The sequence below is a fragment of the Pseudophryne corroboree genome, chromosome 7, assembly GCF_028390025.1.
Source record: "Pseudophryne corroboree isolate aPseCor3 chromosome 7, aPseCor3.hap2, whole genome shotgun sequence".
Lineage (NCBI taxonomy): Eukaryota > Metazoa > Chordata > Amphibia > Anura > Myobatrachidae > Pseudophryne > Pseudophryne corroboree.
In genome coordinates, this window is record NC_086450.1 from 501,678,051 (window position 1) to 501,702,197 (window position 24,147).

At 48.0% G+C, this 24,147-nt stretch overlaps 1 protein-coding gene across 2 annotated transcripts in view; it reads right to left on the minus strand.

The window, feature by feature from the left end:
* Positions 1–24,147, minus strand: part of LOC134945787 (nuclear factor 7, brain-like) — a 180,398-nt gene that overhangs the window by 15,312 nt on the left and 140,939 nt on the right. Inside the window, exons 3-7 of one of the 2 annotated variants that reach the window (XM_063935286.1) lie at positions 8,553–8,810; positions 8,372–8,467; positions 7,982–8,215; positions 7,873–7,895; positions 7,636–7,766 (exon numbers count right to left, since the gene is read on the minus strand). In XM_063935286.1, coding sequence (XP_063791356.1) covers positions 7,636–7,766; positions 7,873–7,895; positions 7,982–8,215; positions 8,372–8,467; positions 8,553–8,810 — 742 coding nt within the window. Of the gene's footprint in view, positions 1–7,635; positions 7,767–7,872; positions 7,896–7,981; positions 8,216–8,371; positions 8,468–8,552; positions 8,841–24,147 lie in introns of both variants that reach the window. The other variant, XM_063935285.1, reaches the window with a different exon arrangement.

Sequence of the window (24,147 nt, forward strand, 5' to 3'; positions counted from 1 at the left end):
AAGCAGGACACCCAATCTTGCTGGGAGCATACAGGACAAACAGAGCCTCTGTTTTCCGTAACCGAGCTGTTCTTGCTACATAAATCTTCAAAGCTCTAACCACATCTAGAGACTGTGACTCAGTGAAAGTGTCAGTAGCTACTGGCACCACAATAGGTTTGTTTATGTGGAAGGACGAAACCACCTTTGGAAGAAATTATTGACGAGTTCTTAACCCTGCCCTATCTTCATGGAAGATCAGGTAAGGGCTCTTGTGAGACAAGGCCCCCAACTCAGACACCCGCCTTGCGGATGCCAAGGCCAAAAGCATCACCACTTTCCAAGTGAGAACTTTCAATTCTATCTCCTGCAGAGGTTCAAACCAATCTGATTGAAGGAACTGCAATACCACATTAAGGTCCCATGGTGCCACTGGAAGCACAAATGGAGGCTGGATGTGCAGAACCCTCTTTCACGAACGTCTGAACTTCTGGAAAGGAGGCCAATTGTTTTGAAAGAAAACTGATAAGGCCGAAATATGGACCTTGATTGACCCCAATCTAAGGACCGCATCCACACCAGCCTGCAGAAAATGGAGAAAAACGTCCAAACTCAAACTCTTCCGTAGGAGCCTTCTTGGATTCACACCAAGACACATATTTTCTCCAAATACGGTGGAATGTTTAGACGTTACTCCTTTCCTGGCCTGAATAAGAGTGGGGATTACTTCCCTGGGAATACCATTTCGGGCTAGGATCCGACGCTCAACAGCCATGCCGTCAAACGTAGCCGCGGTAAGTCTTTATATACACACGGACCCTGCTGTAGTAGGTCCTCTCGAGGAGGAAGAGGCCGAGGATCTACTATGAGCAACTCCTGAAGATCTGGATACCAAGCCCTCCTTGGCCAGTCTGGGGCAATAAAGATTGCTCGAACTCTTGTTCTTCTTATTATTTTGCAAACTTTTCGAATTAGTGGAAGTGGAGGGAAAACATATACCGACCGAAACACCCACTGGGTCACCAGTGCATCCACTGCTATCTCTTGAGGGTCTCTCGACCTGGAACAATATCTCTGAAGCGTCTTGTTTAGGCGATATGCCATCATGTCTACTTGAGGAACTCCCCAAAGACTTGTCACCTCTGCGAAGACTTCTTGGTGGAGGCCCCACTCTCCTGGATGGAGATCGTGTCTGCTGGGGAAGTCTGCTTCCCAGTTGTCCACTCCCGGAATGAAAATTGCTGACAAAGCTCTTACATGTCTTTCTGCAGAGAGAATTCTTGTCACATCTCCCATTGCCGCTCTGCTTTTCGTTCCACCTTGCCTGTTTATGTACGCAACTGCTGTTAGATTGTCCGACTGGATCTGCACGGGATGATCTTGAAAAAGATGTACCGCTTGTAGAAAGCCGTTGTAAATGGCTCTCAATTCCAGAACGTTTATGTGAAGGCAGGCTTCCTGACTTGACTATTTTCCTTGAAAGCTTTCCCCCTGTGTGACAGCTCCTCAGCCTCGGAGACTTGCATCTGTGGTTATTAGGACCCAGTCGTGAATCCCAAACCTGCGTCCCTCTAGTACAGGGCTGGCCAAACCGGTCCTCGAGATCTACCAACAGTTCATGTTTTCCAGGCCTCCTGGAGACCTGTAGAATTGTCAGTTAGGAATGAATGCAGCACATCTTAATTAGTAATTACTACACCTGTGCACCAGCTAGGTGATCTGGAAAATGTGAACTGTTGGTAGATCTCGAGGACTGGTTTGGCCAGCCCTGCTCTAGTAGGTGAGAACTGTGTAGCCACCACAGGAGCGAAATCCTGGCTTTGGGGGACAGGATTATTTTCCGGTGCATGTGTAGGTGGGATCCGGACCACTTGTCCAACAGGGTCCCACTGGAATACTCTGGCATGAAATCGGCCAAACTGTATGGCCTCGTAGGCCGCTACCATTTTCCCCAACAACCGAATGCATTGATGGATCGACACGCTTGTTGGTTTCAATATTTGTTTGACCATTTTCTGGATTTCCAGAGCCTTTTCCACTGGAAGAAATACTCTCCGTACTTCTGTGTCCAGAATCATCCCTAAAAAGGACAATCTTGTCTTTGGTTCCAACTGCGACTTTGGAAAATTCATGATCCAACCGTGTTGTTGGAGTATTGACAGGGAGAGTGCGATGTTCTGCACCAACTGTTCCCTGGATCTCGCTTTTATCAGGAGATCCTCCAGATAAGGAATTATATTGACTCCTTTTTGACGAAGGAGGACCATCATCTCCGCCATCACCTTGGTGAATACCCTCGGTGCCGTGGAGAGTCCGAACGGCAACGTCTGGAACTGGTAATGGCAATCCTGTACTGCGAATCTCAGATAATCTTGGTGAGGAGGATAAATGGGAACATGCAAGTAAGCATCCTTTATGTCTACTGACACCATGTAGTCCCCCTCCTCCAGACTGGAAATCACTACCCTCAGGGATTCCATCTTGAACTTGAACCTTTTCAGGTAGAGATTCAGATTTTTCAGGTTTAAAATCGGTCTGACCGAGCCGTCCGGCTTCGGAAACTACGAAGAGGCTTGAATAAAAACCTTCTCCTTGCTGTGACAAGGGTACCAGGACAATGACCTGATCCTGACATAATTTTTGAATTGCCGTTGTTACTGCCTCTCTTTCTGGAACAGAAGCTGGCAAGGTCGATTTGAAAAATCGGCATGGGGGGACGTCTTGAAACTCTAGTTTGTACCCATGGGCCACTATTTGTAAGACCCATGGGTCCAGGCCAGATTGAATCCAGATTTGACTGAAAAGTTTCAGACGTGCTCCCACCCGAGCGGACTCCCGCAAGGGAGCCCCAGCGTCATGCTGCAGATTTGGCAGAAGCATGGGTGGACTTCTGCTCCTGCGATCCGGGAGACGCTGCGGATTTCTTTCCTTTTCCCCTTCCCCTACCTGCAAAAAAGGGGGAACCTTTGGTCTTTTTGTATTTGTTGGGCTGAAAGGACTGCATGTGAGAGTGAGGTGTCTTTTTCGCCGGTGTAGGAGCATAAGGGAAGAATTCGACTTACCTGCGGTAGCCGCCGAGACTAACGCATCCAGCCTATCACCAAACAAGGTCTCACCTTTATACGGGAGAGCCTCCATATTTCTTTTGGAATCTGCATCAGCATTCCACTGGCGAATCCACAACGCCCTCCGGCACCGATACTGCCATGGTAGCGGTTCTTGATCCCAAGAGACAAATATATTTCATGGTTTCGAGTATGTACGCAGCAGCATCTTTGATATGACCTAACGTTAGGAGTATCTCGTCTCCAGCTATTGCGTCAATGTCGAATGACTAGTTTTCTGACCACTTTTCAATAGCACTACTCACCCACGCACAGACAATGGTAGGCCTGAGTAGTGTCCCATTGGCCACATCAATAGATCACCTCACTCACTTGCGGTCTGTCGGCTCCTTAAGTGAAGCCCTTCCAGGCACAGGGAGAAACACCTTTTCTCTTTTATGACAGGGCCCTGTCTAAAATGCGGGGCGACTCCCACCTTTTGGAAAAAGGTAAGCTGCCTGAATTCCTTTTGGGAATCTGGAATTTCTTTACAGGTTAAATCAGACTCCCTCCAAGAGACTGTTCAACTCCCGAGGTGGAGGGAAAATTACATTACTTCTTTACTAAAGTAAACCCTCTCCTTGTGGTAAAAGAGGGGGCTTCGTAACTTCTAACACCACCTTTATAGCTAAAACATGTGCAAATTTGTATGTGACCCAGAGCGGTCCCTGTGGATGAATGGCAGAACTATTAAAAATCACATCTTCAACAGATTATGTTCAGCTTTCTGTATGAGATTCAGTCCAACCTCTTACTGATATGATTCACACTATCATGTAACCTTTCACCCAGTCAGGCACTTGGTGTCATATTACACCTCTGTGTCCCTAACATGTCTCCCACAGAGGAAGATCTCCCTGCCACAGACATGTCACACACGTGCACAACCACACCACAGACACTCCAGGACTTATAGGGGACAGACCCACAGTAAAATCTGTCAGAGGGACACAAATAGGATTTGCCAGTTCACAACCCAGCGCCAGTAACACAATGTCTGTGAACACAAAATGCCCACTGACATGCAGCGCTTTTATAATGTTAATCACACAATTATATAGCACCAAATTCACCGTGGCCCCCCTGTTTTGCACCCTGATACTTGTTCAGGGAACAAGTGGAGGAGGACCAGCGTTGTCTCTGCAGCCTGAGGAGAGAGAGAGAAAATGGCGCTGAGCAGTGTGCTGGCTGAATGAGGAGGAAGCTCCACTCTTCAATGGCGTGTTTCTCCTCAGCTTTTATGAGGTCATTTTTTATACTGGCGGGGGTAGGACTGTGCCTCAGCAACTTATGCCCCTTATTTCTGACAGTTTCCATAGGTTTCATGCTGCGCAGGGCACCCCCCTTCCCGCGCCCTGCACCCTGCAGTGCCTGTGTATGTGTGGGCAACATGGCGCGATGCGCTCCCGCCAGCCGCGCGGTACCTTTAGCCGTCACTTTCTTGATTGAAGATCTGTCTTCTAACACTCACCTGTCTTCTGACTTCTGGCTCTGTGAGGGGGGTGACGGCGTGCTGTGGGAGTGAGCATCTAGGCACGGCTAACGGTCAGCTCCCTTCAGGAGCTAATGGTGTCCTGTCAGCCAGAAGCAGAGCCAGGAAACGCTTTAGGAAGTTGGTTCCTACTTCTGCCCCCTCAGTCCCACGAAGCAGGGAGACTGTTGCCAGCAGTTCTCCCTGAAAATGTAAAACCTAACATAAGTCTTTTCAGAGAAACTCAGTAGAGCTCCTCTGGAGTGCATCCAGTCTGCCTGGGCACATTTCTAAAACTGAGGTCTGGAGGAGCCAGTTCACACCATTGAAAAGTCTTAAAGTGCCCATGGCTCCTGCGGAACAGTCTATACCCCATGGTACTGAAGTGGACCCCAGCATCCTCTAGGACGTATGAGAAATACACAGTAAGTACAGTATATCTTGTGAAACACAGATATTAGTTAATAAACCTGACACACTTAGCCCCCTCGTTTTACAGAATATAGGAGTAGCAAGCTGAGTGAAATACATGACATGGCAGCCACGCATCAGCTACATGCACACACACACACACACACACGTACAATGCAGAAGTTATACCAAACAATAAAACTGCACTGTACTAGCAATACAAAGTAATACTCAGTATAGCTATATATATGTAAACAGTAGATATAACAAAACACAGTAATTACTGGATGTATATCACACAGTGTTTGTACCACACAACCCTGAATGTATGCACTCTTTCTTAATTAAAACCACTGACAGGTAGAATACTTAAATGTCCTGTAAAAGGGTGGTAGTCATGTGACCGCCGGTCAGCTGACCGACAGTCACATGACCTCCTCCGTGAGCCCGACGGCTCACTATCCCGATGGTCGGCAAGCCGACCAACAGGGACTATTTCCACTCGTGGGTGTCCACGACACCCATAGAGTGGGAATAGAACCCGTGGCGACCGCAGCGTGGCGACCGCAGCGTGGCGAGCGCAGCGAGCCCGCAAGGGGCTTGCTGCACTCGCCCCTCCCCGCCGGGATCCCGGCGTCGGTATGCTGCCGGGATCCCGGCGTCGGTAAGGTGACCGGCGGTCAGGAGACTGCCGGTCACCAGTACTACACCCCTGTAAAATGCACAGCGCTGACGAGCAGGCGGAGGAGGATTTGCCCAAGCAGTCCCAAGAACAGCGCAGCTCCGTGTAATGGCGGCTGACAGGGAGTGAGGGAGAGATATACAGCTCCAGGGCGGGAACATTTACCCAAATGGCGCCCTGGGGCTGGGGGAAGGGCTACAGGTCAGGCCTTATCCCTCTGCTGGCTGCAATGAAACGGGTTTTAAACGGAGACAAAAACCCCACCTGTGCCCTGTGTCCCGGAGGCTAGTGGAGCGGCTGCCTCTTACAGTGTCCACGGCCGCGCCGGATCGCGATTACAGCGGGCCAAAGAGACCCCTTACCTCCCCTTTGAACGTGGCCACGCGATCCAGGAGACAGCGGCGAGTGTGTGACTGAGAAGAACACCGGAGCCTCCGCTGCAGTGACCCGGCAACCAGGGCGCAGGAGTATACAGCGCCGCTGGGGGAGTGATGGAGCTGCAGCAGGGGATGTCTGACTGACATCTAACACTGCTGCAGCCCTTGAAGTCTTCAATTATTCTTTTTTCTTCTGAAAAATTCCTAGGGCTGCAGGAGCAGCCCCCTGTTGAATGCCTGCTAACTGCATGGCACCAACTTACAAACTGAGCTCCTGTGCACGGAGGCGAGGTTATAGAGAAGGCGGCGCTGTGCATCTTGGGAACAGTCAAAGCTTTGAGCCTGTTGGTGCTTCGGATCAAGATCCTACTCTACACCCCCCGATGTTAATCCTTGTGGAGCTTAGTGTACCTCGCAGCAGAAATACTGTACCTCTGGTTATCTGCAAAATACATGTCTTATGAGGAACCCAGAGTGCCTCCGTCAACTATTGAGAAATGGAATGCCAAGAGGAAATTAGACCTTACTAATACACAGATGTTAAAGCAGTGAACTTCTATCTAATATGGATAGCCTTACTTGAGCACAGGTTATTTCATTAGTACCTGTTTTTTTTATTTAACCACCTGTTGCCAAGCATGGATATCACTGAAACCTGCGCTGTTAGTGCACCATGAGGACCAAGGTTGGGAAACCCTGATCTCAAGGCTCAAATGGACACTCCTCCAGCAAGTGGGTTAGGTTATAGCTCCAGCTAGATGAACTCGAGTATAGCCATGCTCACATGTAACCCTAAAAAACATGAATATGGGCGTTAGAGTACCGATGGACTGCCAGCATAGACACCTGGACCTTAAGGGAACAGACTCCTCACAGACCCAGTCATGACTGCATGCTGTCCAGAATATAAAATATATATATATATCCCTGTTCTCCTGTATCTTGATAAAAAGCACAACATGCAAAATAGGAGCAGATCAGATCTGGGGCCTAATTCAGACCTGATCGCAGCAGCAAATTTGTTAGCTAATGGGCAAAACCATGTGCACTGCAGGTGGGGCAGATGTAACATGTGCAGAGAGTTAGTTTTGGGTGAGTTATTTTATTTCTGTGCAGGGTAAATACTGGCTGCTTTATTTTTACAGTGCAATTTAGATTTCAGTTTGAACACACCCCACCCAAATCTAACTCTCTCTGCACATGTTACATCTGCCCCACCTGCACTGCACATGGTTTTGCCCAACTGCTAACAAATTTGCTGCTGCGATCAGGTATGAATTAGGCCCCTGGTCACTTAGGAATTAGCTGGAGTCAGACAGCCTTTATAACCCGGAACTTGTGTTCTAGGTCCTTCAGCAACACTTTGCTTCCACCAGAGGAAGTCAGGCAGGAGTGCCATCGGGTTCACTTGGGGTTATACCATGGGAAATTGAATGCAGAAGGATTAATTTATACAGTGTCCAACCCCCTAAAAGAGGGTTCATATACATTAAAACATAAACATTTCATATATTAACCACTACTGCTTTTGTCGGATGAGGCCTACAGGCTGTGGACTCTTACTCCGCTCTCTCCGACACCTATACAACACACTCCTAGTGCAATACTTACATGGAACGACATAAGACTTCATCTGCTTCCACACGGTATACTGAATGGGCCCCTTGAAAGTTCCCTGGCACAGATCCTTGGACAGAAGGCTATTCCTGGAGGAAATGGCCTCTCTCTGCTGCTCCTGGCACCTGGATGGACAGGAGAGAGATGTACATTGCAACACGAGTACCAGACACCAACATGAAAATCATTAGACTACAATTACTAGATAATAGAAGTGCATGGGAAACTTACTTCTCCATGAATGCTTTGATGTCCTGCAGGAATAAAACAGAAAGAGGTAACGTACTAAGAGTAATAGGAGCAGCAGACACGGTGTAACCTGGCAGGTATGGCCACTTACAGTGAGGAAAGAGATGGAGTCCTTATCGTTCACCCTCTCGTTGGCCATAGATATGGTCTGCTTAATGATGCGTCTGTTCTTCTGCATCTTGACCATGTTGGACTCCATTTCTTTCAGCAGACTGTCCCCTTGCTCATTAAGCTGTTCCAGGCGTTTCTCCTTGCGTTGCTTCAGGAAAGAGTGTAGCTTCTCAAACTCCGACACAATGTGCTGCTTGTAGTCAGACACATTCGTCTAAGGGCACAGAGAGGGTAGAGAATCAGACCAGAGACCTGATGTTTCTGCAGGAGATCCCTCAGTGCAGTCCCAACTGGCTTCACATAGACATACATATTGATCGGTACAAGCAGTAACTTATACACCCCCACTTCTCTGTATGAGATCACTTACTCTGTGCTGTTTAACCTTCTCACTCTGCTGATTGGCCAACTGTTCAGTCACCTTCAAGACTTCTTCTAGTGGAGCCACTATGGCAGACAGCTCCGTCTGGAGGGGAGGCAATGTTAAACAAGGTAAATAAAAATCACAGATGAGAATCAGTCTGAAACTCTTTGGTTACCTCACAACTTACCTTGTACACATCCACTGCGTCCAGAATGGGCAGGAAATTGTGACTTGCATGTATTAGAGAGTCCCGGCAGATGACGCAGCTCAGAGTCTCGTCGTCCTTACAGTACAGCTTCAGCCTCTCATAGTGCAAAGGGCAGTTCTCCGCAGGCTTGACCTTCTCTACAGGCTTTGCCAGGGTCACAACAGTGGGGGCACCAACAGTCTTCTTCACCAGGTTAGCTATGGCTCGGTTGGTGGTGTACTTCTCAGTTATGACATCCTTACAGTCAGAAAGTAAAAAAGATTGAATCTTCACAGGACAAGAGAGGAAAAAATAGGATTTTAATTACCTACCGGTAAATCCTTTTCTTGTAGTCCGTAGAGGATGCCGGGGTCCACATTAGTCCCATGGGGTATAGATGGGTCCACTAGGAGCCACTGGCACTTTAAGAGTTTGAGAGTGTGGGCTGGCTCCTCCCTCTATGCCCCTCCTACCAGACACAGTCTAGAAACTGTGCCCGAGGAGACGGACAACTTCGAGAGAAGGATTTTACAGATAGTGGTGAGATTCACACCACCTCACACATATAAGGCAAACCAAGCTAACCAGCTTGAAAACTCAGCAACAGCTGAACAAGATTACTTAACCAAGTAACAAAACAGTAATTAATCAGGAACTAAGAAGTACTGAACTAAGTAACCACTGCAGGATCACGAAGCGCTGGGCGGGCGCCCAGCATCCTCTACGGACTACGAGAAAAAGATTTACCGGTAGGTAATTAAAATCCTATTTTCTCTTACGTCCTAGAGGATGCTGGGGTCCACATTAGTACCATGGGGATGTACCAAAGCTCCCAGAACGGGAGGGAGAGCGCGGAGGCTCCTGCAGAACTGATTGACCAAACTTCAGGTCCTCAGAGGCCAAAGTATCAAACCTGTAAAACTTAGCAAACGTGTTCGACCCAGACCAAGTAGCCGCTCAGCAAAGCTGTAAAGCCGAGACACCCCGGGCAGCCGCTCAGGAAGAACCCACCTTACGAGTAGAGTGGGCCTGACCAGACGTAGGACACGGCAATCCTGCCGTAGAATACGCATGCTGGACAGTAAACCTGATCCAGCGAGATATATAGACGTTATGGTAAGAACTTACCGTTGATAACGTAATTTCTCTTATGTCCACAGGTATCCACAGGATAACATTGGGATATGCCGGAGCGACAGCGGAAATGGCACCAAACGGTCACGAGCTTTCTGGCCTCGCAGGATGCATCGGGGCTTCACCATATAATCCCGCCCACCGACTCAGTAAAATCAGTTCTTTCCACAGCGATTAGGCAGGAGCATCAGGTAGAAAACGAGTTTTATGGTAAGAACTTACCGTTGTTAAAACTCTTTCTGCGAGGTACACTGGGCTCCACAAGGATGGACAATGGGGTGTAGAGTAGGATCTTGATCCGAAGCACCAACAGGCTCAAAGCTTTGACTGTTCCCACACTGCATAGCGCCGCCTCCTATATCACCCCGCCTCCCTGCACAGGATCTCAGTTTTTAGTTAACCAGCCCAATGCAGTAGCAGGAAAAGAGACGACAACGGTTAGTAGCCACATACACCACACTCTCACGACAGGAGAAATGTTAGCGGCTAATGCCATACCAACCCAAAGAAGCTAAGTGCGTCAGGGTGGGCGCCTTGTGGAGCCCAGTGTACCTCGCAGAAAGAGTTTTAACAAAGGTAAGTTCTTACCATAAAACTCGTTTTCTGCTGCGGGGTACACTGGGCTCCACAAGGATGGACAATGGGGATGTCCTAAAGCAGTTCCGTATGGGAGGGGACGCACTGTAGCGGGCACAAGAACCCAGCGTCCAAAGGAAGCATCCTGGGAAGCGGCAGTATCGAAGGCATAAAACCTTATGAACGTGTTCACGGAGGACCACGTAGCCGCCTTGCACAATTGGTCAAGGGTCGCACCACGTTGGGCCGCCCAAGAACGTCCAACAGACCGAGTAGAATGGGCCGTAATGTGAGCAGGAGCTGACAGACCAGCCTTCACATAAGCATGTGCAATCACCATTCTAATCCACCTGGCCAGGGTCTGCTTGTGAGCAGGCCAGCCACGTTTGTGAAATCCAAACAAAACAAAAAGAGAATCAGATTTTTGAATAGAAGCAGTTCTCTTCACATAGATACGGAGAGCCCGTACCACATCCAAAGACCGCTCTTTGGAAGACAAGTCAGGAGAGACAAAGGCCGGAACCACAATCTCCTGATTAAGGTGGAACGAGGAAACCACCTTCGGTAAATAACCGGGACAAGTCCGAAGTACCGCCCGGTCACGGTGAAAAATCAGATATGGGGAACTACAAGAAAGGGCACCCAAATCCGACACTCTTCTAGCAGAGGCAATAGCCAGCAAGAACACCACCTTAAGGGAAAGCCACTTAAGATCAGCTGAACCAAGGGGTTCAAAAGGAGGCTCCTGCAATGCCTCCAAAACCACCGACAAGTCCCAAGGAGCCACAGGCGGGACATAGGGAGGTTGGATACGCAACACACCCTGAGTGAAAGTATGAACATCAGGTAAAGTCGCAATTTTTCTCTGAAACCACACCGACAAGGCAGAAATATGAACCTTGAGGGAGGCCAGACGCAGGCCTAAATCCAGGCCCTGCTGCAGAAAAGCCAAAAATTTGGCTGTACCAAACTTGGAAGAGTCATAATTGTTAGATGCGCACCAAACAAAGTAGGAATGCCAGACCCTATGGTAAATCCGGGCAGAAGCCGGTTTCCGGGCCCACAACATAACCTTACAAAGAAGTAAGGTTAAAAAAGGGTTGAGATTGCCTAAAGGATAAAATAAAAAAAGGGGCAGACTAGATGGGCCAAGTGGTTCTTATCTGCCGTCAAATTCTATGTTTCTATGTAACATAGTTTGAATGACCTCCTCAGAAAAACCTTTAACCCTCAAGACGGAAGCTTCAAGAGCCACGCTGTCAAAGACAGCCGGGCTAGGTCCTGGTAGACACAGGGGCCCTGAACGAGGAGGTCTGGGCGTTGTGGAAGTAGAATTGGACGCTCTGATGAGAGGCCCTGCAGGTCTGAGAACCAGTGTCCTCTGGGCCACGCTGGAGCTATGAGAAGCAGAATTCCTTTTTCTTGCTTGAACTTCCAAATTACCCTGGGCAGGAGTGACACCGGAAAGAACACGTACGGCAGCCGAAACCTCCACGGCACCGCCAACACATCCACAAATGCTGCTTGAGGATCCCTTGTCCTTGTTCCGAAGACCGAAACCTTGTGATTGTGTCGAGACACCATCAGATCTACGTCTGGAAGACCCCACTTTTCCACTAGGAGTTGAAACACTTCTGGATGGAGGCCCCACTCGCCGGCATGCACGTCCTGACGACTGAGAAAGTCTGCTTCCCAATTCAGGACTCCCGGAATGAAGATTGCTGATATAGTCGGTAGATGGTGTTCCGCCCAATGTAGAATCCATGAGACTTCCTTCATTGCCAGACGGCTTCGAGTGCCGCCTTGATGATTTATGTAAGCCACTGTGGTGGCGTTGTCCGACTGTACTTGAACAGGACGGTTCTGAATCAAATGCTGGGCTAGGTTCAACGCATTGAAGACCGCCCGCAATTCCAGAATGTTAATCGAGAGGAGAGATTCCTCCTTGGTGCACTGACCCTGAAGGGAGTGTTGCTCCAGCACCGTGCCCCAACCTCTTAGACTGGCATCTGTCGTCAACAGGACCCAGTTGGATATCCAGAAGGGACGGCCCCTGCTCAATTGTTGGTCCTGGAGCCACCAGAGCAGCGACAGACGAACCTCCGGAGTCAATGAGATCATTTGAGACCTGATCCGGCGAGGCAGGCCATCCCACTTGGCTAGAATCAGCCTCTGGAGGGGGCGAGAATGGAATTGAGCATACTCCACCATGTCGAATGCTGATACCATGAGGCCCAGCACCTGCATCACCGAATGTATTGACACTTGCGGATGAGAAAGGAAGCAACGAATCCTGTCCTGAAGCTTCAGGACTTTCTCCTGAGACAAGAACAACCGCTGGATGTGAGTGTCCAATAGCGCTCCCAGATGCACCATGCTCTGAGCAGGGATCAGGGAGGATTTCTTCCAGTTGATGAGCCACCCGTGGGCTTGTAGAAACTGGACCGTCATATCTAGATGACGTAGGAGAAGTTCTGGGGAATTTGCCAGGATTAACAAGACGTCCAGATACGACAGTATCCTGACCCCTTGACGGCGGAGTACCACCGTCATCACCGCCATTACTTTGGTGAAGACTCGCGGAGCCTTTGGTAAACCAAAAGGTAATGCCCGAAACTGGTAGTGGAGGTTGCCAATAGCAAACCTCAGGTATTGCCGATGTGACGCTGCTATAGGAATATGCAGGTAAGCATCCTGTATGTCCAGGGAGACCATGTAGTCCCCAGGTTCCAAAGCCAGAACTATAGAGCGAAGGGTTTCCATACAGAACTTGGAAACTTTCACAAACTTGTTCAATGCCTTGAGGTTGAGAATGGGCCGGGAGGACCCATTGGTTTCGGGACTAGAAACAGCGGAGAATAGTACCCCCGGCCCCTTTGTGCAAGAGGCACCTGTACTACGACTCCTGTATCCACCGAATGCAGCATGTTTGCCTTTGTCTGGTCCGACGGGACGTCTGTCTGGCAAAATCGATGAGGGGGGTCGATTTTTGAAGGCTATGGCATAACCTCGAGTGACGACTTCCCGTATCCCAGGCATCTGAAGTGGTCTTCAACCATTCCTGGGTATACCCAAGAAGCCTGCCCCCCACCCTGGGATCCCCCAGAGGGAGGCCCGCCCCATCATGCGGCAGGCTTATCGGCCTTGGAAGCTGGCTGACGGGCCGCCCAGGCTCTTTTTGGCTTTAGCTTACCAGGTTTGGAAGTGCGGGCCTGCTTGTTGTACGCCTGACCTTTTGCTTTACCTGAAGGACGAAAGGGGCGAAAGGAAGTACCTTTAGCTTTCGACACAGAAGGAGCGGTACTTGGCAGACAGGCAGTTTTGGCAATAGTGTAAAAATGGAATTAACAAGTAAAACCTTTGGCGCTCGTAGTGAGTGGTCTTTCTTAGAGCAGCTAATATACCAGGGTTAGTTAGACCCTATAACTGAAAACAATAAACAAGAAAAAGCGCTAGGAAACTGGATAAGAAATTTCTGACAAATTTAATAAAGAATAAAAATTATTCACTGTTGCAACAGATAATTGGAAAATTCATTGGAATCAATTAAAAATAGGGCTTAATATAGCACTGCAAGAATTTAAAAAGTCCCATATGCTTTATATAGTATATAGAATTTGCCGGTACTCAAATGAAACAGTTCATCCCAAGAAGCTTTTTTGCCACAGTCCAGGAACAATATTGCGAATGGAAAAGAGAATACTGCAGTTAATGACCTTACGTAGCTAGGTTCAAGACGCTGCTTGGTCCAGTAATTTTGCTCAGGTCCAATGATGCAGTGGTCCAAATCGCTGATGCAAAGAGTTCCTTTATCTGACTTCTAGGCGTTTGTATGGGGATGTATAGTCAAAGTCCAGCTGCTACACCGACGCGTTTCGCTGTTATACACAGCTTTCTCAAGGTGATCACCTTGAGAAAGCTGTGTATAACAGCGAAACGCGTCGGTGTAGCAGCTGGACTTTGACTATACATCCCCATACAAACGCCTAGAAGTCAGATAAAGGAACTCTTTGCATCAGCGATTTGGACCACTGCATCATTGGACCTGAGCAAAATTACTGGACCAAGCAGCGTCTTGAACCTAGCTACGTAAGGTCATTAACTGCAGTATTCTCTTTTCCATTCGCAATATTGTTCCTGGACTGTGGCAAAAAAGCTTCTTGGGATGAACTGTTTCATTTGAGTACCGGCAAATTCTATATACTATATAAAGCATATGGGACTTTTTAAATTCTTGCAGTGCTATATTAAGCCCTATTTTTAATTGATTCCAATGAATTTTCCAATTATCTGTTGCAACAGTGAATAATTTTTATTCTTTATTAAATTTGTCAGAAATTTCTTATCCAGTTTCCTGGCGCTTTTTCTTGTTTATTGTTTTCAGTTTTGGCAGTAGCCAAGTCAGCCACTATCTTATTTAAGTCCTCCCCAAACAGAATATCTCCCTTGAAAGGGAGTAGCTCCAGGGTTTTTCTAGAGTCCAGATCCACAGACCAGGATCTCAGCCACAATATCCGGCGAGCCAGGACTGACGTAGTTGAGGCCTTGGCTGCTAGGATACCGGCATCAGAAGCCGCCTCTTTAATTTAGCGAGAAGCTGTGACAATATATGACAAGCATTGTCTAGCATGGTCAGAAGAGATTTCAGCTTCTTACTCCAAGGCCCATGCTTCAATAGCCTCTGCAGCCCATGTTGCTGCAATAGTGGGCCTTTGTGCAGCACCCGTGAGGGTGTAAATCGCTTTCAGACAACCCTCCACTCGTTTATCCGTAGGCTCTTTTAGAGACGTGACGGTAGTGACAGGCAGAGCTGAGGAAACCACCATCCTAGCCACATGTGAGTCTACTGGAGGAGGCGTTTCCCAATTCTTAGACAGCTCTGGCGCGAGGGGATAGCGAGTCAGTATCTTCTTTTGAGGCACAAACTTCGTACCCGGGTTTTCCCAGGGTTCCTGACGTATATCCACTAGGTGATCAGAGTGAGGTAAAACTTGTTTAACCACCTTCTGACGCTTGAACCTATCTGGTTTCTTAGGAGGGACGGATGGCTCGGGATCATCCGTAATCTGTAGAATTAACTTAATAGCCTCCAAAAGATCAGGAGCATACACATGTGAACTACCCTCCCCATCAGCAGTATCTGAGTCAGAACCTGTGGGGTCAGTGTAAGTGCCGTCTTCATCAGATGAGGTGTCAGTGACAGCGGTGGATTGTGAGGAGACAAGCACTCGCTTAGAGGACCTCTTGGACTTAGGCGAGCGATGGTCAGACTTTTTTGTAGTCAGGGACTGGTTCAACTTCTTCAATTGAGCAGATAAATCGTCCGGGTTAGCTGGAGAGAACACACACGGTTGTACCGGCACTGGGGGTCCCATATGGGGGTGTTCGTTTATGAACTAGCGTATGCATAAGCGTGGAAAAAGCAGCCCAAGGTGGGTCATTATGTACCACCGTTGCCACAGTCCCAATGGGGGGCAAGGAGCCCCCAGAACCAGAGCCCACAGCTGCTATAGTCTCCTCATAGGGGTCTGTGGCTTCAGCAACACCAGCAGTGTGTTCAGCCCCAGAACCGTTACCTTCAGAAGTAGACATGATATAACTTGCAGTATCAGGTAACATAATACAATTGGCAGCAGCACAATACCTCTTACCCAAACCCCTGCGCAGTGTAGTCAGCACTAGCAGAGATAAAGGAGAGATATGGTGACTAAATCACAGAGAAAAATACGTATTAAAGTATATCTTTGTGAAAATCCTATATCAATATAAAACCTGACGCACAGGTTATAGAATATAGGGATAGCAAGTTGAGTGAAAGACACGAAATGGAGACCACTCAGCTATCTAATGCACACACAGATAGTCAGTTTGTACAATGCAGAGGTTATTACTAACAATAATACTGCACTGGACTAGCTTACATATACCGCTTTCACATCGCTAATGCCGGATCCCACCCGGTAAAAGAAACGTGTCCTTACCGGGTGGGATCCGGCATTTGCTCCCGTCTGCAGGCTTTCCGACCCAGCAATATACCGGGTCGGTTGCCATAGCAGCGGGAGGGTGCAGCAGCAGCAGGGGCGGGGGTGGAGGCGGCGCTGGGAGATGAGCTCATCTCCTGCGCCGCCTCTCCCTATGCTGTGAATGGGAACCGTGTCGCATCGACACGGCTCCCATTCACACCGCACCTGACCCGGTAATCAACCCGGGTATAATCCTTCTTTTATACCGGGTTGAATTACCGGGTCAGGCGACCCGCTAATTCACAGAAAGTGCTTTCACATCGCACACTGACCCGTGTCGACACGGCAATTTGCCGTGTCGATACCGGGTTATTTGTGCGATGTGAAAGGGGTAATATATAGATATATAGTCAATAGATATAACACTACACAGTAAGAACTGGATGTATATCACAGGGTAATTGTACTAGAAAACCCTGACTAAATGCACTCTCTCTTAACTAGCACTGTCTAAAAAGGCAGGAAGAATACTTAAGTGTCATGTAAAGTCACAGCACTGACAACCAGGCGGCTTTACACAGGAGGATTTGCCCAAGCAGTCCCAGGAACAGTGAAGCTGAGAGATAATGGCGCCAGACACTGACAGGGAGTGAGGGAGAGACAGATATGCAGCTCCAGGGCGGGAACATTTGCGGGAAATGGCGCCCTGGGGCTGGGGGAGGGGCTTCAGGTCTAAGCCTTATCCCCCTGCTGGCAAAACCACTGGGTACTGTGGGCTACTGAAAAATGGTTTAGAGAGAAAACCTGACCTGCACCCATGCCCTGGTGATCTAGTGGGATCGCCTGTACTGCCACAGTGTCCACTGCCAGCGTGCACGGCCCGCCTCCCACTAACCACCCTGGATCGCGATAAAGACCGCTAGCGGGACCCACTCACCACCTCCCGAAGTGCAGCCACGCGATTCCGGAGAGCCCCAGTCGTGTGTGCCTGACGTGAAGAAAACCGGAGCCTCCTGCTGTAGTTACCCGGCAACCAGGGCTCGGGAGTGTACAGCGCCGCTGGGAAGAGCTGGAGCTGCAGCAGTGAATGTCTTCTGACATTTACCACCGCTGCTGCCCTTGAAGTCTTTACTTTTTTCTTCAAAAATAGCTCTTCTTAGGGCAGCCTGGTACAGCCCCTCTGTTATGTGCCTGCTTACTGCAGCACCAACTACAAAACTGAGCTCCTGTGCAGGGAGGCAGGGTTATAGAGGAGGCGGCGCTGTGCATTCTGGGAACAGTCAAAGCTTTGAGCCTGTTGGTGCCTCGGATCAAGATCCTACTCTACACCCCATTGTCCATCCTTGTGGAGCCCAGTGTACCCCGCAGCAGAAACCTATTTAGGCGATAAGCACACACATGCACACCCTTCCATACAAGAGGGAAGAGGTTTAGTGATTGTCAAGATCCTCAAATCAGGTGCGTCAGGGTGGGACCCCTGTGGATACCTGTGGACATAAGAGAAATTACGTTATCAACGGTAAGTTCTTATCATAACATCTATTTCTCTGGCTGGGTCCACAGGTTATCCACAGGATAACATTGGGATTCCCAAAGCCAGTTTTTGGTGGTGGGGACGCTCCTGATTACACAGGAGGACCTTTCGCCCGAAGTCTGCGTCATGAGAGGCAAAAGTATCCAAGGCATTATGTCTAACGGATGTGTTTATGGAAGACCATGTGGCTGCCTTACAAATCTGTTCTGCTGAAGCACCCTGTTGTGCTGCCCATGAAGGCCCTACCTTACGTGTAGAGTGAGCAGAGACATTAGCCGGAGTAGGGAGATCTGCATGAGAATAAGCTTCTGATATTACCATTCGGAGCCATCTTGCCAGCGTCTGTTTACTAGCAGGCCATCCTCTTCTATGAAATCCGTAGAGGATGAAGAGAAAATCTGTTTTTCTGATGGCACTAGTACGATCTATGTAGATTCTTAAAGCTCTGACTACGTCCAGCAACGCTTCTCCCGCAGAAAGTCCCGATACCTAAAAAGCTGGGACTACAATCTCTTCATTAAGGTGAAACTTTGAAACAACCTTCGGAAGATAACCAGATCTAGTTCTGAGAACTGCTCTGTCTGGAAAAAAACTTAGGAAAGGAGACTTACACGATAACGCTCCTAAATCTGACACTCTTCTGGCTGACGCCATTGCCAGAAGAAAAAGTACTTTAGCTGTTAACCATTTAAGATCTGCTCTCTTAAGTGGTTCAAACGGAGGTCCCTAGAGGAATTTAAGAACTAAATTCAAATCCCAGGGAGCTGCAGGAGGAACAAATGGAGGTTGAATATGTACAACTCCCTGAAAGAAAGTACGTACATCCTGTAAATCAGCAATCTTTCGCTGAAACCAGACAGTTAACGCTGATACTTGAACTCTCAAGGAAGCTACTTTCAAACCTTTATCCAATCCTGCTTGAAGGAAATCCAAAATCCTGAATACTTTAAAAGATCTTGGATTCAAACTTTTTTCAGTACACCAATGAATATAGGCTTGCCATATTCTATGATACACACGAGCTGAAGAAGGCTTTCTTGCTCTAAGCATAGTTTGGATTACTTGTTTTTAAAATCCTCTAGCTTCTAAGATAGAGGTTTCAACAGCCGCGCCGTCAAAGACAGATGATCCAGATGATTGTGACAACAAGGACCCTGCATTAGCAGATCTGGACGTTGAGGGAGCAGTATCGGTGCTTCCACGGACATTCTCAGTAAATCTGTGTACCAATGCCTTCTTGGCCAAGCTGGAGCTATTAGAATTATTACTCCCTTTGCTTGCTTTATTTTTCTCACTACTCTGGGTAACAGAGATATTGGAGGGAACAGATACGCCAGATGAAATTTCCATTCTAATGACAGTGCGTCTACAAGGACTGCTCTGGGATCCTTTGTTCTCGATCCGTACCTCGGAACTTTGTTGTTTAGACAAGACGCCATGAGGTCTATCTCTGGTAGACCCCATCTGTTCACTATTGTCTGAAACACTTCTGGGTGTATTGCCCACTCGGTTTCCTGAATGGTGTCGACTGAGAAAATGCGCTTCCCAGTTCAGTACACCTGGGATAAACACTGCCGACAATGCTGGGAGATGGAGTTCGGCCCATCTTAAAATGGGAGTTACTTCCTCCATCAATCTTTTGCTGTGAGTTCCTCCTTGATGATTGAGGTACGCTACTGCAGTCGCATTGTCTGAGCGAATCTGGACCGGTCTTCCTTGCAGACTGTCCTTTGCCTGAACTAGAGCCATATAAATGGCCCTTATTTCCAACAGATTTATTGGCAGGCGACTTTCCCTTACGGTCTATTTTCCCTGGAACCAAAGGCTTCCGAGTACCGCACCCCAGCCTTGCAGACTGGCATCTGTTGTCAGGACTTGCCATTCTTTTATCCAAAAGGGTCTCCCCTTGTTTAAATGGTCTGTCTGTAGCCACCACGCTAGAGACCTTTTTACGTTTACTGGAAACTTTATCATCTGCTTTTTTATCGTCTGATGACTTCCGTTCCAGTTGGTCAGAATAAGGTGCTGTAAAGGTCTGGAGTGGAACTGCGCATATTCCATCATGTCGAAGGTTGATACCATCAGACCCAACAGTCGCATTGCTGCATGGACTGACACTGTCTGGGTGTGCAACGCTTCCTGAGTCATCACCTGCACATTGACTATCTTTTTCTCTAGTAAGAGAACTCTCTGTAGACCAGAATCCAATATGGCCCCCAAATGAACCATCCGCTGTGACGGATTCAGAGACGACTTTTCCCAATTTATGAGCCACCCGTGTCTCTGTAAACAAACTACTGTCTGTTGAAGATGGCTCAAAAGTAACTCCTGCGAATGTGCTACGATTAACAGGTCGTCTAGGTATGGGAATATTCTTATCCCCTGCTTGCGGAGATAAGCCGCCATAACCACCATAATTTTGGTAAACACCCTGGGTGCTGTTGCTAGCCCGAAGGGCAAGGCTTGGAACTGAAAATGTTCCTGGAGGATGGCAAACCTGAGGTAACAATGATGAAACCGTGCTATAGGCACATGTAGGTAAGCATCCTGTACATCCAGAGATACCATGTAATCTCCTGGTTCCATAGCCAACATTATGGAGTGTAATGTCTCCATGTGGAACCTTGGGATCCAAATGTATTTGTTTAACATTTTCAGATTGAGAATTGGTCTAAATGACCCATTTGGCTTCTGGATCAGAAATAGATTGGAGTAAAACCCCTGTCCCCTTTGTGATGGAGGTACTGGGACAATCACACCTGACTGCAGTAATTTTTGGACTGCTTCTTGCAGGGCATTGGCCTTCGACTCTATACGAGACAGGCTGGTGCAAAAAAATCTTTGAGGAGGCTGCCTCCTGAATGGGAACCCATACCACTGAGATACCACCTTCTGCACCCAAGCATCTGTTGTCGACTGTTGCCATGTGTGTGCAAAATGAAGGAGTCGGCCCCCAACCCTGGAATCCTCCAGGCGGAGGCCCGTCTCTTCAGGCTGATGGTTTTTGTTCAGGCTTGGAAGCTGGCTTTCTACTAGCCCATTACTTCCTACCCCTGGCCGATCTATTGGACTGGGGTTGCTTAGACTCCTCTTTAGCTTTCGCTTTGCCTTGCCATCGAAATGGCCGAAACTTTGAAACCTTAGTCTTAGGGTTATAACTAGCCGGAAATCTGACCTTCTTTGATTCAGCCTCCGATTCTAGAATATCAGACAATTGTTTTCCAAACAATATATTACCAATGAAAGGCAATGCTTCCAATTCTTTCTTGGATTCCGCATCTGCTTTCCAGGCACGTAGCCATCTGCTCTACGAGCGGCTACTGTCAAGGCTGAAGCTTTAGAAGCAATTGTACCCATATCAATTGCTGCTTCTTCCAAATATTGGGCAGATTGTCTTAAACGGCTTAAATTATACTCTTGCTCCCTATTAGGAGAAGAGAGGCCATACTCTAGTTCCTCTATCCATTCGCCCATTGCCTTTGCTATCCAGGCCGAAGCCATAGCAGGTCTTACCACTGCTCCTGCGAGAGAAAATACATTTTTCAAGAAGCTATCTACCCTTCTGTCTGTGACATCATTTAATGAGGTAGATGACAGTGGCAAAGCAGATTTATGCACAAGTCGCAGTACATGTGCCTCTACTTTTGGAGGAACTTCTCTTTTCGAACAATCCGCAGCTGGAAATGGATAATAAGAATTCCATCTTTTCGGAATCTTATACTTTTTACTGGGCGTCGCCCAACATTCTTCCATCATTTCCGTCAGCTCATCTGACGCTGGGAATTCAGTTTTAACTGTCTTTGTTCGTTTAAACACAGGTGCTTTAGATCTTGACACTGTTTTGGCTGGCTCTTCCAAAGAGAGAACAGCCTTCATAGCATCAATAAGTTCAGCTACATCCTCTGAACTAAAACTCTGCGACCGATCATCATACGGAGTATTTGAATATACTGTATCATCATCTGTTGTATCATCGTGTGTAGTCTGCCACATAGACGCATCTGTCTTAGTCTTACCTGTCCCTTGGTTACTTGTAGAGGCTACTGGAACCAAGTCGTAGGAAGGGAGCTGCATGTATGGGTTAATAGTGTAACCTAACCCCTGGGGTGGTGCTGCCAGAGTTAACCTATCCGCTATTGAAGCTATTGCGAACATATTCCATGGTGGCTCTACTGGTTGTTGAACCAAATCCTGTTTTTTACTTTGCTGAAAAGCAAAACAGTTTGCACACAACCCCTCATAAGTGACCAACTGGCCTATACCAATTAACCCTGTTTTACAAGATAAACATGTTAGGGATGTAGGAGTGCCTGATAAATTCTCCTCGTCAATTTGTGACTGAAAATCACCTATATATGGATATTTAGAAGTGAGATCAATCTGACCACAACCGTGCACCTGAATTGAGGGTCAGAACAGGACTGACGACATAAAAAAGTCAGCACACATACTAGCAGTAAGTCACATGTTAAGGCATTAAACATTGTCATATGAGAATACAACCCCCATAACAACTTACAAGTAAGTAGGATATTGTACTTCTGTTTTTAACTTTTTTTTTTCAAACATAACATGCAGAAACAACAGTAATATACAGGTCTCATATGCAATATGTACTAAAATTAACAATTCATACTAACAAGTAGAGAGAATTTTTAGTACTGTATACCCTTCCTCCATAAAGCGGGATACAGGGAGACTCACCACACTTCCATATCCAAACAAATACGCTCGCAAGACGCTGAGTGGATTCAGACGCTACTGGTGTACACTGCCATTCTGATAACTGATGCAAGACACGGACGCTCACTAACGGACACGGACACTCAGTGAAATGCCACGTGTATGCAGACGCTAAGGCCTGCGACTCGGTCCGGCAATCTCTAGTGTACACAACCGCTGCGTCTAAGCTGCGACCGAGTACCCTCGTGGTAGTGTCTGAGACGGAAGTGAAGTCATTCAGTTCATGGACGGGAGACGCACGGAAACTGGTCATGAACTTGGGGGAGGGGCGGCCAGGATAGCGTCGGATTCCCCCCGTTGACTTAAACTTTAAGTATCGCGGCCTCAACCTAGTCCTGGCGCCTATGATCCCTAGAGCGTAGCGCTGTCGCACCAGAGAGTGTTCGGCGCATCAACACACTGTTTGTAGTCTCCACCAATACAGTGTAGCTGTGTCCGGACCCCCCTAGTAAGAGGAAATCCATAGACTTACCTTCCCCCCATGCTCCAGCCACAGCCTGGTTACGTCTGCTGGACCTGCTAGAACATCCGACACAGACGCCCGTCGAACAGCACTGTACCGCGAAGGTAAGCGTTGTTGCAACCCGGTGAGGAGTTGTTGGAGCGACTCTTTCTAGTATGCGTTTAAGACGCTGTTAAGAAAAGTCGCTCAAAAAACACAGTAAGACTATAAAAATAAAATAATAAAAGCTTCAGGCTGCTATTAACAGCAGCCCTGTGACCATGGTCCGGCTCCTGCCGCACCAAACAAAAAACTGATCTGGCTGAGTCAGTGGGCGGGATTATATGGTGAAGACCCGATGCATCCTGGGAGGCCAGAAAGCTCGTGACCGTTTAGTGCCATTTCCGCTGTTGCTCCGGCATATCCCAATGTTATCCTGTGGATAACCTGTGGACCCAGCCAGAGAAAGTCTGCTTAGAAGCAGGACACCCAAGTTTCTTGGGATCATGCAGGACAAACAGAGTCCGATTTCCTGTGACGAGCAGTCCTCTTCACATAGATTTTCAGAGCCCTTACAACATCCAATGACTTTGATGAAATTGAGGAGTCAGTAGCCACTGGCACCACAATAGGTTGGTTGATATGAAACGCAGACACAACCTTCGGAAGGAACTGCTGACGTGTCCAGAGCTCAGCTCTATCTTCATGGAAGACCAAGTAGGGGCTTTTACAAGACAAAGCCCCCAACCCCGACACACGTCGAGCAGAAGCTAAGACCAACAAAGTAACAGCCTTCCACGTGAGAAACTTGACCTCAACTTCCTGTACAGGCTCGAACCAATCCGATTGGAGGAACTGTAACAACACGTTAACATCCCAGGGTGCCGTAGGTGGCACAAAGGGAGGCTGGATATGCAGAACCCCTTTCAAGAAAGTCTGAACCTCAGGGAGGGAAGCCAATTGTTTCTGGAAGAAAATGGACAAGGCCAAAATCTGGACTTTTATGGAGCCCAAACGCAGGCCCACATCCACACCTGCTTGCAGAAAGAGGAGAAACCGTCCCAGTTGAAACTCCACCGTAGGAAACTTCTTGGATTCACACCAAGAGACATTCTTTTCCAAATGCGATGGTAATGTTTAGATGTTGCTCCTTTCCTAGCCTATAGCAGGGTAGGAATAACCTTGTTAGGAATGCCCTCCCGA